The following is a 17,436-nucleotide window of genomic DNA, read 5'->3' on the forward strand; positions in this document are numbered from 1 at the left end:
GGATTGTTTGTCCAAAGGATAAAGTCCTTCTTGAAGAGGATTGATGACATCAGGAAGGTGACTTCTTCACTTGCAAGTGAATTGGATTTAAGTGAGGCAGGTCTGTGCCAAATCATCAGCCTCACTTCCCCTCCAGGGCAATCTGAGTCCAGTGGCAAGATATAGATCAGGATGGCTGGAGGTGGCCCTGGTGCAGTGGGAGACCTTGGCCTTTTTAAGCTCAGTTTGTCTGAGGCAATACCCATTCAGTGATTAAGGCTGAGTAAGAAATGAGGCAAGGCAAAAAAATGGCCTCTTTTACCTAGTCAAAAAATAATAATAATCTGGGAGGAGAAGACCCCCAGAATTTATGGTCATCTGGGTATGACTCCCTTGTGTTTTTATTTGTAACACTGTCTGACCTACTTAAGTGAGTCAATCAATCAACAATAGTCTATTAAGTGTTTTCTATGTGCCCTATTGTGCCAGGCCCTTGGGATACAAAGGCAAAAGTAAGACCCTCTCTGGGTTCAAGGACATTACATCATATAAAATTTCCCAAAGGTCACACAGAGATGGGGTTTGAACCCAGGGCTTCCTGGTCCCAAAGCCAGTACTATTTACAAATATATCAACCAGTTTTACTTGAGTAACCGACCTTGCCATGAGAAAAAATGGGAAAACAATTAAGATTAATGTTCAAGTATTTTCTACATTTTTATGGTGCCAACCTGTAATGTATCACATTCTCCACCCAGCATCTATAATAAATAAAAAATAAGGCTAACTAAGCCACATTTATGATTTGCTTTCTTTCCATAATGCTCCTGTGTCTTGGGTTGCAAACGTGTAACTAATCACCCATAATTTACACAGTGGTCCAGAACCCCCAAGTGTGATCAGAGCCCAATATGGTAGGCACAGTGTTGGATGTGACCATATTTTTAACAATGGTGCTCACAATCTCGTTGTACATTTAATAATTGGAAACCTGATTATAAAAACTAATAACCTCAAGTGCTTTCCAAAAGCTTTTGCCTATTTCATCCTAGACATCTGCCATAAATACAACACAGAAACAACTGCATTTTTAATGAAACAGAGATTTATTCTAGGAGGTAGGGGAATAATATGGTCTCACTAAGAAAACATTTGTAGTCTGTGGTGTTACTTTACTTGAAATTGTGATCAACAAATGGAAATGGAATTTATTTAACACACTTCTGGAACCAAGTGCTTTGTGGTTGGGTTTCAGCTTTTTTCCCCAAATTAGTCTGTTGTACCTAGAGCAATGATGTGTGACAAACACTTCTAAATTAAATTATAGTGTGAAATAAGTTTGAACAGTAAAGGACTTTGGGGAGTAGATGACATGATATAAGAATAGCAAACTAGTTACAGAATGAAAACATCTTAGACAGGGCTCCCAAAACATCAAGCAGGTTTGAATCTGCTCAAACCATTTCACAGTGATCTTGAATATATGAGAGATTTGAAAGAAGAAATGACAAGACATGAAAACATGTTGAATGAGGGGAGCAAGTAGTGGAGGGTGACACCAAGATTGTAAGCCTAGGTAACCGGTAGGATGGTGAAGCCATTGAGAGTAATATGGAAGTTTGGAAGAAAAGAGGTGCCTGCCTCTCTAACCATGATGCCAGAATGCTTCTGAGGTACAAGAAAGAAAAGAGAAAGAATAGCCAAGAATAAAAGTAGAGATATAGAGGTGATATCATGGAAAGAGTTTTGTGCCAATGTAGATGCATTTTTCTCATAGGAAAAGGGAAGCCATGAAAGGTAAACAAGGAACTATCATGTTGAAAGTTGTGTGAAAGGGAATATAATTTGCCCATCCATAGCAATTGTGGCTTTCCGTTTCATAAGAAAATTTCAACTTAAATAGCTACCACATAAGGATAGGGAGTTGAGCCCAGAACTGAATAGGAGAATGAAAGTGAACCAGACAGAATTTGGGAAACCAGTATTGTCAGTGATCCCATGCTATTCAGTATGCAAAAAGTTCATCCTTCAAACATCACTATTTTCAACATGCAAAGTATGGAGTTTCAGTATCAAATGGTAATCGTAGGGAACTCCGAGTGACATATGATGAGTAAAAGTGGGCTACAAGAGATCACCAATAGTAACACCTATGAGGCATGGAATAGTAGGAGTGAAAAGAATGTAAATATGGTAAATAGGGAGAGTCAAAAAAAAAAAAGTAAACCCACACAGGTTGACTATAATGGCCATTGTTAGTGCCAAACCATCAAACATAAAGAAGTGTGATAATTGCTAGCTAGCTAGCGAGATTGATAGACAGGTGGATAGATAGATAGCCGATGAATACATGACAGGGTAGACAATATGGTAAAATGATAGGTGTATAAATATAAATAAATATAGACATATAAGTTATATACATATGTATAAGTTCCATATATTTGTATTATATGGATATATGTATCAACTTCGGTTTGGATATAGATAAATATAGAAGTAGAGATAAATATGTTGATAGAGGTGTGTACACAGATATAAGGAGTAGTTGTAAGTAAATGTAAACACTTGTGCATGTAGTGTTGGTATATACATGAGCATTTAGGTATAAGTACTGTTATGAATATGAATATATCAGTGCTTAGCACCATGCCTAGCATGTAGTAGGTATCTAACAAGTGTTTATTGATATGAATAAAGAGATTTAGATGATATACATCAGCATAGGGAATTGCTTTAATCCAGACTGACCAATAGCTCTTCTATAGCATAGCCCTAGAGAAGTAATTAGGACACTAAGGGGTGAGTGACTTTGCTATCTTCAGTTATAGTATAAGATCAATGATTTAGAACTGCAGGGGAACTTAAAGGACATCTAGTCTAATCTTTCATCGTGCATCTAAGGAAAATGAATCTTAGAGCATAACAAAAGTTTCCCTGACCCTATGGACCTCTCAGACACTATCCACTTAGCACATTTCCTCAATGTTAGCAAGAATTATTTGAAAACTCTTTAGTTTCTATGTCATCCATTTAATTGCTTCAACAAACATATAATAGAGCTCATAGACTTAGTCGTAGAAGGGATTGACTTTAGAAGCGATCTAGTTCAGCCCCTTATTTTATAGATAAGAAATCTAATGTGTAGAAAGGTTGTGGCTTGCCCCAGATCACATGGCTAGGGAAGGAAATAAGTTGCAGACCTGGTGCTCTGACTCCAGACTCAAGTATCCCTTTTAACTCTGCCACATAGCTGAATGTTTTACTCTATACAAGATGTAAAAGTAGGCATTAAGGAGGTGATTTGAGACATAGCCCTACCTTCATAGAACTTACATTTTAATAACCAAGAAAAACTTGTGCCAAATACCCAAGACAAATGTGCCCCAAGGGGTGTACTGACGGCTTTCTTAGTTCATAACAGGGAACTTCTGACTATGGGGACTAGAGATAGAACAGGAAAGGAAAAAACATTCAATCCTCTATCAAAAACAGTGAATCCTCTTGTTTTGTAGAATAAGGAGGCTCTTTGAAAATAAATGTTCTTGTGGAACAGACAGTAACATCATTGTATGTTTATATGTAAGTGCAGTCCAGTACTGTAATCTCTTCTGAGTAACTGACTCTGCAGGCAGCATTAGGAAATATCACCACCTTCACTTCTAAGATTTTTCATGATTACCTATCCCATTGTTTCTAATGACCAACATTCAGCACCTAAAATAATGTGGGTTTTCTTTTGTTTTCTTTTGTTTGTTTTATCCATTGTAAGTGATGCATCTAAATGTAGTTTAAGTTAGAGTGATTTGAATTCTTTTAGCCCTATCTTGTTAAATTCCTATCAACTCTTATGACATTGATTTACTAGGCCATTGCAAAGTTCAATGACATGGGAATGATAAACAGCTATAGATATAGGTGACTTTGAGTGAACCAGACTCGAGGTACCTGCCGGGGAATTAATGTACAGCTCTAATATTAGATGACATTGCATTAATGTAAGTTCTCTTGTTAGATGCTGTTAAATTGATGAGCCATTTTGGAGTTTGCTAATGGGAATTTGATGAACAGCTCAGATATCTGGAATGGCTTTGAAGTGGTAAATACTAGGAGTTAGATAATGCTGGATTGATGAACTATTACACAACTAAATGATTGAGAATTTCATCAGCCTGAAGAGTTAAATCCTGAATCATTTTCAGCTTGACAGTCATCAGTGGCTAGAGTAGAGCAAATAGAATTTTGGAGCCAAAACTGGACATAAACTTAGTGATCAGCTCAGAGAAGCACATCAGCTTAGAGATCAGTTGATCACTTGAGAGGCAGAGGGCTTAAGCTACTTGTTGGAAATTATACAGGAAACTAATGACAGTGTCATCACTTGAACTTAGGTTCCCTGATTTGGGGTCCAAAGCTTCACCCAGATCCTTTGAGAAGAGATGTGTGATGCATCCTATGAACAGTGAAAATTAGGCTCACACACACATACGCATACACCAGTTTGGCTAAATCCAGTTGTTTTTTTCCTCTTTTTAATAATTATGCTAAGCCTCCAAGAGAGGGACAGAGAAGGGTTATGTTGGGAAACAAAGATGATATAAAAACAAAAGATGTCAAAAGAACTTTAAAATCTGTAAGTATTCATGCACATACTATAGATCTTAACATTTTCACTAACTAGGTTGCAAAGTTTTAAAAATTAGCTTGATTATCCACCAAGGGATTAGAATATAGGATGAGGAGTATTCTAGGACACAGTTAACACCTGAATCTCTTCCCCAAAAAACATATTTACACACAACATATACACATTACACACTTTTAAGTTTAATCTACATTGTTAGCATTTTCTCCATCTCTTTCTTAAGTCTAGACAATGAACAAAATAATAAACCAACCCTGATTTGTAATATTCTCTCATTTTTGAGGTGTGGATGCTCACATTGAAAACTGAATAGTTGACTCTCCTAAGCCAGTTCAAGATGATTCTAGAACACCTATTAGTGCCATTTTAAGGGCCAATATAAGACTTCCACTCAAGAGGTTCATTCATAAAGAAAGATAAATTTGAAAGACAGAAACACTCTGGTCACTTTAATGATCAAGCATGATTGCCAAGAATAAATGAGTAGAATGCATCAGAAGAATGTGCCACCTGACAGAGAGGGGGAGGATACAAGCCACTGATTGAAGTATATATTTTTGGACATAGCCAATGTAGACATTTGTTTTGCTTAACTATGATTATTTGGTAAAAGGATATTTTCTTTTTTTAATTAGAGAGGAATCTGGGAGGGGGGGCGGGAATATTAGCAATAGGGATACCAAGATAAAAAAGCGAAGGATCATTGTAGTGTTTTGTTAAATGCACAGAAGAAAACACAATGAGATTCAAAAGCAGATAGAAACAGGGCAATTTTGAAACTTCTTTGTTGAATTTATTTTGTTACTTTTAAAGGATGAGATATACATAATAAAGATTTGTGTTTTCAAGTGAAATTATCCTTTTATATTCTTTGTTTATGGAGAAACTCATATTTGCCAAGTTTAGATGAAGAGAAAATAAAAGTTGTTTTTGTTTTTTTTAAATGATGAGGTTGGACTCAATGGTTTCCAAGATGTCTTTAAGCTTCAAACTCTGAACCTCTGACTGATGCTATGCATTATTTTACCTTGGTTCAGTTAGCCATTCAGAACTTTCACAGCAACTTTTAAAAAAATTTTCTCATCACTCAGTTAAAAGATGATTTATGTAACAAAGCTATGCACTGAGGAAGTAGTAGGGTTCTGCTACCTTTTCTTCTAATGTGGTTATTTGAGATGTCATATAATACAATGGAAAAAAATGCTTATTTGAGAGTCTGGAGCCCACAGTCCAATCCTAGTCCTGGAATTTATTAGCTAAATAACCATGAACAAGTCACTAAACCTCCATTTCCTCACCAGTAAAGGGAGAATAATCTGGTTTGCATTGCCTATCACTTTGGACAAAGCACATTGTCAACCTCAAAATTTGGCATCAATGTAATTTATATTTATTTAAATTAATATAGTTTCTGATGATTCAACACTCAGATGAATCCATGAGCTTAATCAATAGAGGTACTGTCTCCATTGTGCAGAATAATCCAGCCACAACTTGTCTTGTGAAAATACTCTGTTTGATAAATATCAATAGAGAATCCTTCTAACACACCAGAGGTTTTCTGTCATGTGACTCGCCCACTTCCTTTTCCAATTATCTCCCTCCTGAATAATCTCTTATACCATTGATTGTACAAATCACCATTGGTCATACACTACACAACTTTCATTCCTGCTATATGTCTCTCTGTTGCCTTTATATCATTCAGTTTCTATTCTTAAATGAACTTGGAGTACCCTTATTCACTTCCAAATAGGATCATTGGAAGAGTACTAGTATTTAGAAAGAAATACAAGTCATTTTTGTTTCATGCAGTAGTTTTGGATCATTGAGCACAGTATTCAGTCCTCTGAACCCAATCCAACCAGTTTCTCTGACTCTGCCTCCTACAATCCCAGCAATAGTTCAATGGCCATCGATTAAGTTTGTCTAGGGGCATCTACACCTAGAGTCAACCAGACCTAGATCAAATCTAGCCTTGGACACTCACCAGCTGTGTGAATCTGGGCAAGACTGAACCTCTGTTTGCCTCAGTTTCTCCAACTGTAAAATGAGGATAATAACCAAACTTACCTCACACGGATGTTGTGAGGAACAAATAAGATATTTGTAAAGTACTTAGCACAGTGCCTGATTCTTGCTATTGTTACTCATTTTCTCCCTCCACTCTTGAAGAGGACCAATGATAGGTACTGTATAAATGTTTATTCTCTTCCTTTGTCTAAGATAAATTGGTAGAAAGATAAAGAGAGGTAGATAGGATAGATAGACAGATAGACAGATACGTAGATACATAGACAGATGGACGGGTGGATGGACGGACAGACGGACAGACAGACAGACAGACAGACAGACAGACAGACAGACAGATAGATAGATAGATAGATAGACAGACAGACAGAGGAAAGATAGGCCCATTTTGATAGACTAACTGAACAGACTATCAAAGCAAAAAGTTTATTCATATTTGAATATTCTTCTTCTATTTGGTTCTTCTTTTGTAGTCAGAGTTCTTTTGAGCGATTGTGGATTGAATTGAAGAGGCATTATAGTATTCTGGAGCTTAATGAAATAAACACAGTATTGTCTATAAATACAAACTCATAGAGGGCTTCATCATCCACAGGAACTATCTCCCATGGGCATTCTGGATATGCAAAAGCCCAGTGGGGAACATGTTTCATGAATAACCATCAAACAGTTCCTTGTCTTTCCCTATTTTTAGTAGCAATTACCAAAGAACTTTGTATGATCTTACATGGTAGATAACTATTTGAAATAAACTTTAAGACTACTTTTTTTTGTTCTCCTGAGACAAAAATAACCAACAAAATATAAAGATAATGGAATTTTGTCTTTTCTACAACTTTTGACCAATTATATCACAGTGTGGCCTAATGTTCAAGTTTTTTATGAAAATCTACTTGCTCCTTTGTTATATTTTCTTCAGGGATGCCCTGGACCAATGGATAGATTATTCTTTAAAAAGATTTTGTAGGTGACCCGCCATATAAGATGGTAGTACTTGATGGCCTCTTAACATTCTTTTTCAGTACTGGTATTTTCCAAACACTTTTTTCCACATAGTGCAATGTCCTACTGTCCTTTTTTTCTAAGTTACATCACCCCCAAAACAGATTCATTCTGTGTACTTGGTCTGACTCAGACACTAATTCCATTTTTGCTTTATTTAGGGTCATTTCTGCTTCTTCATATATAAGAAAATCAGAACTTGAGATAAGATTCTAAATAATATACCTCCACTGTAATCAATAATGAAAATAGTTTGTTATAGAAGTGTTGATAAATCAATTTCTTTAACTGTTTCCTTCAGCTAGTTTAATGTTTATGTCTTCTTGGGATAATATGGTACAGCTTTATAATCCCTCCAAGCTTTCTGCATCCTCATTTTTTGAGTCTCCAGCTTTTCCTCTCTTATTGAATTGTTACTGTTTAACATCATCTGCAAACTTTTTCTCTAACACAGGCTTAAATAGAGACAATTTTAGTTGCCATATCTGTCATATTAGAAGGAAATTGAGTGTTTTCTGGCTCAGTTGATTTCTAAGTTCTTTTAGCCTCATTGTGACAACTGCTTTTCATTGGTTAAACTTCCCTGAGAAATGATGATAGCCCACATTAATATCTTTCCTTTATCCGTTATCTGGCTTTTTTCAATATTATCATTTTAAAAGACAACAGAAGATAAAATTACAACAAAAAGAAAATCCTGATTCTATCATCTCATTTTAAAGAAGAGGAAATGGAGAAAAGAATTTATGCTATTTGTCCAAGGTCTAACATGAAATTTTTAAAAAGAGCCTGGATTGGATCCCAATGAAATGCATCAGTCTCTGTAGTATACCATGCTGCTTGTGGATAAAGCAGTGATAGGTTGTAGGGAAATCAGGTTGTATGATGGACAGTGTTTTAAAAAGTACGCTTTAATCACTCTCAAGAAATATACTGCCTTATTATGAGGTAATATTTATTTTTGAAATATTTAATTACTTATAGAATTTTAGAAAAATTAGTTATATATAAATATATCTACATTTCAATGTACAATCTATTAGCAATTAAAATGGAATATATATGTATATATGCATTTATTTTGGTGGCATCTAATGGGGATACAGGTGTGCTTTCAAATAAAGACAAAAGTTCAATTTTTATATGAATATATAAATGGAATATCTAAAATGTAGCTATCTCTATTTCCCATACATTGCTTGGTTAAGACAGTATCTGCCTTTGAGGTCTAGTGGTACATAATGGGAGAAAGGTGAATTTGATATCTAAAAGGCCTGTATTTGAAGCCCAGCTTGGCCACTACCATCAAAGATTTGACTTTAGGCAAATCTCTTCCCCTAGCTAAGCCTTAGTTCCTTTATGTACAAAGTGCTGGATTGGACTAAATAATCTCCAGGATACCTTTGAGATCAAACATTTTGTGAGCAAAAACAAATGTTAATTAAAAACAAAGGAACTCTGGAGGGTGATTAGAATGGAAACTGCCTGTGTTGCCTAGAAGGCACAACTAAATCTACCAGTTGTCAGGAAATTTGTTGGTGTTACCGTTGTTCAGTCGTTTTCAGTCATGTCTGATGGTTGGTGATTTCATTTAGTGTTTTTTTGGCAGAGATACTGAAGTGGTTTGCCATTTCCTTGTCCAGCTCATTTTACAGATGAGGAAACTGAGGCAAATAGAGCTAAGTGATTTGCCAAGATTCCCATGGCTAGTCAGTATCTGAGGCCAGATTTGACCTCAAGAAGATGAGTCTTCCTCTCTTTAGCCCAGCACTCTATACACTGTGCCACCTAGTTGCCCCCAATTTGTTGCGGTGTTATTTAAAAAGAAGGGATGAAGTAAAAGAAAATGAGGCATTGTGAAGCAAATGGTAAAAGATGGTCAAATGAGATCATATGCTTCCATTTACTTATTTCCTTTCTAAGGTACAAAGCCACATCCCAAGGGTGACCACACCTGCCCTTGTAATTTCTGCCTTTAAATGATATCATGGAATGAGAGGAGTTGACTCTATTAATTCACAAACAGCCGTCTCTCTCTGTTAAGTCCTTATGACATCTCTGAATCAAAGTACTCCTGCTAATATCTATTATGCCTACCTAAAATGACCCATTTGGAGAACATTTCTATAGTGGCATGAACTGCTATTGGAAGAGTGAACTCTTCTAGACCAATCTCATCCCTACTCTAAAATGTGGAAGGTATTGATCCACAGGAGAATTGCCAAATGTGTAAGTAGTTGAAGAATGCTGTTCAATTCCATTTTTGTCAGTAGAAATGATTTTGGTTTTGTCTGTGTATACCAGAGGCCTTACAAAACACTTTTTTTACCTCCAATATGATTTCATTTATAGAACAAATTCTAGATGAGACAATCCCCATTATGAATGTAAATCCACAGTTGTTTTGGGATTTAAAGTCTTAGACAGTTGCCTGGAACTTAAAAATAGCTTGAGAGTTGAAGAGCTTTCTCAGAATCATACAACCAGTATGTGTCCCAGGCCAGCAGTTCTTTATACATTATTTATCAAAACACACAATAGATCTTTCTACGCTATTCATCAAAGCACACTAGGGAATTAATAATAGCTTGTTAAATTAAATTGACATAAATTGAAACTACCAGGGTAACTGACCATATTAGGTGGTAAGTGTCATGTTTTCTTCCTATAGCATTCCTGTATTGCAATAAGTTTAGCCATTCCTCAAGTGATGCTTCTGAGAAGTTGGTGTAGCATGAGGGATAGAAGACTTGGGTTCAAATTGCATTACAGAAACATATAGACAGACTGTGGACCCTGCACAATTCATGTGGACCCTGAGCCTAGGTATATCCCAGTATCTATATGGGAGACAATAGTGTGTGTTAGAGAGAGCCAGCCTGAGAGGGCATAGAAATCTGGGGTCAGATTCTGCCTCTTACCCAAAATGTCTGTTTTACCCTGAAAAAAGTTATTTGGATTCTAAAGACCCTCCCCAACCAACAACTCTTTGTGACTATAAGTTACAGAGAACCTAAAGATTAGAATTAGTTACTTCATCAGGAGTTCTGTGTGTATATGTGTATATATATATATATATATACATATATATATATATATATATACATACATTTATGCATATATACATACATATATACACAGATGTGTATATATTTGAGTGAGGCTATAAGAGGCTAAGTGACTTGCCCAGGGCCATATGGCCAAGATATGTCAGAGGCAGAACATGAACCTAGGTCTTCCAAAAAGTCTGACAATTTCAATATGGAGAAATATAGACAAAAATATAAGAAATGTAGTTATAGACAACATCTTTGTATAGACATACAGATTTGCTATAGCTATGGATATGGATAAAGATACTGTCATTCATAGAGTCAGGCCTATAAATATTCTTCATGTAAGTGGACATAGATTTTGGTCAATAACCTTGAAAAGAAATAGATCTGTAGACTAAATAGGTCTATAGAAATGGAAAACTTTGGTAGATAAAGTGGCAGATAAAGTGCCACTAGAATTTATACAGTGGTATCTTGGAAAATACATTACTGCTGGTCAGTTTTGCCCAAATGGTGGTCAGTATTGGGAGTAGCCTATCTATAGACTTTGGGATAATTAAGTATTATCTAAGATAAATAACCCCATCACTAAGCTGTTTTCTTTATTTAAAAAAAATAGTAATAAATGTCCTTAGTAACCATGCTTTCCTCTATGCAAATGGGACCCCCTTTTAGAGCCTATAAGAATTTTCAAGGTTGTTCATTTGGGTATACAACAGAAACTTATTCCTTTTTCCCTCCCAGGCAACTCAGCCAAAGTGTACATTGAAGTTCAGGATGAGAATGATCATGCTCCGGTCTTTCAGAAAAAGTTATACATCGGTGGAGTGTCTGAAGAAGCATTGATGTTTTCTTCTGTACTCAGAGTGAAGGTATGAGGTTACAGACTAAGACAACAAATATATAGTGAACGATGTCAGGTGGCCAAGGACTTCAATGTTAGAATATCACCAAGACTGTATTCATTCAGCCATACCCTAGCTCTCAAATGTTTCTGGACCTGTTTCTTGTCTGAGTACTTATTATGGAACCTTAATCATCAGGGAGTTCTCATTGTTTCAATTTTCATATCCATAAAATAGGAACAAGAAATTAGTTTATGATATGCTCAAGTAACATTAATTTTCATTAAAAGTAGGTACCAAGAAATATATTGTATGAAACTTCTCATTGACCATGAGAGACAGATCAAATATGCTTACATGCCTGTTGTTTCTGGGCAGGGTGAGAACATTCAAATTCATGGTTTTTTTTTGGGGGGGGGGTAATTTTAAGATAACTCATCTGATTCTCAGCTCTATTGTTAATATCCTTGGAGTAGAACGGTCCTTTAAAAACTATGTTGGTCAGGGGAACAAACATCAAAATCTCCATAAGATAGGATTCTTTATTTTTATAATAGGAAAGTTACAACCATTGAGAAAGACCTTTAAAAAACTGAAGAGAGGGAAAAGGATCACAAAATCTCAAAGCTGGAAAAGACCCAAGAGGTCATCTAGTACATGCCATATCTGTACAAAAATCCCTTATTACATCTGACAAGAATTTCCAACAATGGGATGCCCATCATCCTTGAGATAGCCAATTCCACTTTCAAACAGCTTCAATTAATAGGAAGGAACATTTTCTATAAATGTATCTTAAATTCCTTTCTTTACAATATCTGCCCATTTTACTTCAGTCTGTACACTGTGACTAAGAACAAGTCTGACCCTTCTTTTCAGTATTTGAAGACAATATCATATCCTTTCCCACCTTACAAAAAAAAAAGAAAAGTTAGAAGAGAAAGAGATAGATTTGTGATGGTGAGATGGGCAGTCAGAATCTGAACCAGAGTGAAAATATAGCAGTGGTTTTTAACCTGGGTTCTATAGATAGATGTAAATGAGTGAGTCTGTGAATTTGTTTCTTTTTTCTTTTTAAATATATTTTGGTAACCATTTCAATATTTGATTTAATCTTTAAACACTATTCTTTTTTTTAATTTTATGCATTTAAGAACATGATTCTGAGAGGGGATATCTAGGTTTCACCAGATTGCTAAATTAGAAGAAGACATAAAATAGTCTACTCTAATAATAATTAGCAATTTAAGGTTACAACAATTTGGACAAAAGAGTAAGAGAAAGCTCTATGTTCATTAGGACTTAAATAAATAGTTGAGTGTGACATATAAGAAATGATTAAAAATAAAGGCATGAGTTAGAATCTAACCCATTAGCATGGGCTTTCCTGGTCTTTTTTAGAGAAATTTAACTAGTGTAAAAGTTACCATAATGGAAACCAAACAAAGGCTGATATTTCCTCACTCAACAAACACTTAATCTCTTTGCTAAGAGGAAAGATATGACAGTCAAGGGTAATGTTTATTTAATATGTAATCTCATGTAGGACCTCACAAAGGAGAGTGGTGGAAGAATCGGGGTAGTTTTGCCTAACAAAACAATTAAAAATAGGAGAAAGAGAAAAGAGATGGAAGGAAAGTTTGATATATGAGATGAGTAACTTTTATCATTGGGAGAACTTTTATAAATGAATTTGGAAGACATCAATGAGAAGTAAAGTGGAAAAGATTCTCCATCTATGTCCATCAGAATGGAACATCTATGCCATTCACTTCAAAAACCTGTGTGCTGGATGAGGAAATAGAAATAATGCAAGAAAATGAAGTCAGGGAGAGTGGTTGAACAAAGTCAACTACTTATACTAAATTAATAGTCAATAGGCATTTATTAAATATACACTGTATGCCAAAATCTGTGCTAAGCACTGGGGATACAAAGTAAAAAAATGAGATAGCTCCTACCCTCAAGAAGCTTACATTTTATCATGGAATATAACTAGTTCTTTGGAAGTATGAAGAGGAAGGGATTCTGTGTTGAAGGCTGAAGAATTTTTAAAACATGCAGAATTCAATTTTAAGAAGAAAAAATTTTTAAAATTAAAAAGATCATATGGAATATTATTGCAGAAAAAGCAATCAAGATTATATTAACAGGCATCCGTCATTATGCCTACTTTCTTGTATCTATAAATCCTCATGAGAAGGGTCCATGTACTGAACAATGATATCCTTGATGAAAATATGAGAAGGGAGAAATAAGCTTCTGAAGATTATTTTCTATAATGGACTATATCCTCAGATTCAAATCATTGACAAGTATAGATAATTAATTATTCCACTGTGATATGTGTATATGTGTGCATACACACATACAAACATTTTATTTAAGATGGCAGAGCACAATTTGTTATGATATAGAATTCCTAGGGAGAAAGGAAGAAAGGAATGAAGGAACGAAGGAGGACAGGAAGACAACATGTTTACTATGTGCTAGGTGCTTTGCAAAGTGCTTAGAATACAAATACAAGCACACAGATCCCTGCCTTTAAGAAAATTACATTTTAAAGAGTGAGTACAACACCTAGAGCCGAACTAGAAATATGGAGGAAAGGGTACCCACACTGGCAGATGACGATGAGTAATCCAGAGAATGAGTTCAAGCATGAGTGAGGTAAAGCATGGTTGAGGTATTTCTAACTGCTTTTCAGATTAAGTACTATCTAACTTCTCAGAGTGTTAAGGTAAAATTTAATCTGTAATTTAATATCCTGTTAACAAGCCACTTATAAACGGTACTATTGGTCCAGTGCATTTATTCCGTTTCTGAACATGAAGCCCATAATAGCTAACACTGAAACAAAGACAGGTTAAGAATCATAGCTTTACTTTCAATTAGCCAGTTAACTATGGGGTTGTTCTAAATGTATCATACCCCCAAAAGACATTATTGCAGCAAAAGCCTACCCCTCTGATTCTGCCCCATACCCAATTTTATCAGTAAAATGTCCACAAGAAAAGAGCATGGAATAGTAATGTAATGGGGAAAAAACAATGCAATCAAAATCAGAAAGCCTGTGTTCAAATTCTGGCTCTTCATGTAATTTTGACCAAGTTATGTCACACCTCTGGATATCAGTTTCACTGAATGCAAAAATTAGGCAGTTGTACATGATCTCTAAGGTCCATTTTTTCCTCTTCATCCTACAAATTTCCTCTTTCTCACTGGTTTGGTGACTTATTTTGTCCAATAAAAGATGAATTTGACAGGAACAACAAAGAAATTTTGCAAGTCAACTCAACCTTCTTCACCATACTACCTTTTGTTAATCCCTAACTCTCTTAATCTGTTTTCCAACCATCAAACAAATTTTCAACCAATACACTCTTTTTCCATTTATTTTTCATTACTAAAATATACTTAAACCTGATTGAAAAACACTCATAATTTTCAACAGATAAGAATAATTAATACCATCATAATGTGTGTAACACACAAGTCAAACTTGAGGTATTTGTAAGAAATGCCATATGGATTCAATATCATTATGATATTTTAAGAATATTAATGTAGATTAAAAGTTAAAATTCACAGTGGAACTAGCTAAGAAACATCTTATACTATTTTTATTTTGTGATTTTTGTTTTCCTTAAATTTATGACTGAAGAAATGAAAGATATTCAGTGTGTACAATGGGTAAAAATCCAATTATTAATTTGATTTATAAAACTTCAGATAAATAGGATCACTCTGAAAGAGATAAGAGAAGCCCACATATGTGTTAAGTAACTTGCCTGAGATCATATGGGTAATAAATGGTAGAGCTAGGATTTGATCTTGTGTTTAGTGATGCCAAGCTCCAAGCTCTTTCTACCGCACTATGATAATACAAGTGTAGACATGTTCATAAGACACATCTATTTTCTTTTAGCCTTGTTTTTACAAAATTGGATATCAGTCAACTAGAATTTATTATTTCTACTATGTGTCAAGCACTAAGCTATTATGTGTCAACCAAGGCTGCTTGGTTGATTGTTGACCTTCTTTCTCTAAGAGGACCAAAATGACATCACTATTGGGGCCAAGATACTGTGACTGTGGCCCATCAGAACAACTTCAGTTTAGAAGGCTCTATCACAGATCAGGCACAAATTGTCTATATGAACATTTGGAGTAGAGATGTCTCTAAATTAGTGTATCTCATATTTCCTTGAATCTACAATTCTGTTTTGCTCATAGGGCACACCATGTTGAACATGCTGAACTTAAAAGTCACAAAGAACTGGGTTCAAAATCAGGTTCAGACAATTACTATGTGACCTTTACCAAATCACTTAACTTTACATGCCCCAGTTTCCTTATTTGATGATCTCTATGACCCTTCCAGATATAAAATCTATGTAGGTATAAAAATCTATGTATGGACATGCAAATCTTATATGTAAACATAGAAGAAAAGACACTGAAATTTTAAAACAACACAAAATAATTTCAAGATGACATAAGCACTGAAACTAGGCTCATAGACAGGGGGTATTACAAGAAGTCAAGTATAAAGGGTGAAACCTGAGCTGTTCATCAAGTAAAGCTAGGGATTCTAAAGGGCAGAGGTGGAGAGAAGGTGTATCCAGATGGAGAATTGCTTTTGCAAAGGCAGGCAGGAAAACTAAATAAGCATAGAAAATTTCAAAATGCTTTGTTTTGGGTTTCTTTTATTGTTGTTAATGCAGTTGTTCAGATTTGTGGTTTAATTGATCTAGGTAACTTCCAGTAATAGGTGATGACATGCCCTCTCTCAGTGTAGGTCAGCTATGTACTTGACAGTCTGAGACTCTTCCTGTCACACTGAGAGGTTACCCAGGCTACCACAGCCAGGATGTGCCATGAGAAGGGCTTGAGCGTAAGGCTGCCATCCTTCAAGCCTATTTTATAGGCTATAAAGGGGAAGAAGACATTGAATTAGCTCACGTTGAATTTTTGAGGTTGAATTCAAAGCAATCTGTTCAGAAAAAGCAGAACAACAAAGCTAAGAAATAACGACAGATCACAGCAACTGATTGCCTTAAGTGATCGTGTTATTGGTCAATCCATGCCACATATGTGGATATATGTGTGTATTTGTATGTATATGTGTATATACATATGTGTATGTATACATATTAGGGTATATACATATACATATCTAAACATTTCAGTCAAGATGCTCCTTTAATACAGTGAAACTGCTCCTTTAGATTGCTAGTCATGCAGTCCATTGATATATCAGAAGTAAATTCAAAGATGTGCTACAAAGCTTTAACAATAGTAAGGAGAGAGGGCCTGAACTGGGGGAATGGGAGGGAGGTTAATAGCACTTGTAGTGTTAAATGCAATGACCTCACATTCCATCTTCACCACCATCTGTATGTCTCCAGCAGCATCCTCAAACCACTTGCCTTGAATCATTGCTCTTTCCATGGGGCCATATCTTCCCACCATACTCAGCCCAAAGCCAACATGTCCAACTTAGGTTGAGGGTACCTGTTATGCTTCTTACGCTGAGAAAATTATGTACTGATAGATAGAGAGATAATTAGATAGATAGATAGACATAGATGACAGATACATATGTACATACATTGATATATGAATATATTATATGCATACATTAACACATAGAAATAGAGATTCTTATAAATATCTAAATATATGTATATTTATGCAGGGACACACGTGTATATATATGTACACACAAAATTTACATATGCAATACATATGCATTTGCATATTAATATGTGGAACATATATTTTTACGTCTGTGAACACACATGTATACATGATTTTCCTTAAAAGAATGAGAATATAAGCACGTCTATAACCCACATACATATCCATTTCTATA

General features: G+C 35.3%; 1 protein-coding gene across 2 annotated transcripts in view; it reads left to right on the forward strand.

Moving 5' to 3' along the window:
- Positions 1-17,436, forward strand: part of PCDH15 (protocadherin related 15) — a 2,324,555-nt gene that overhangs the window by 2,203,159 nt on the left and 103,960 nt on the right. For both annotated transcript variants that reach the window (XM_072628920.1, XM_072628919.1), the window contains one exon: positions 11,458-11,585. In XM_072628920.1, the coding sequence (XP_072485021.1) occupies positions 11,458-11,585 (128 nt within the window). The remainder of the gene's footprint in view (positions 1-11,457; positions 11,586-17,436) is intronic.

Source organism: Notamacropus eugenii, chromosome 1 (assembly GCF_028372415.1).
Source record: "Notamacropus eugenii isolate mMacEug1 chromosome 1, mMacEug1.pri_v2, whole genome shotgun sequence".
NCBI classification, from domain to species: domain Eukaryota; kingdom Metazoa; phylum Chordata; class Mammalia; order Diprotodontia; family Macropodidae; genus Notamacropus; species Notamacropus eugenii.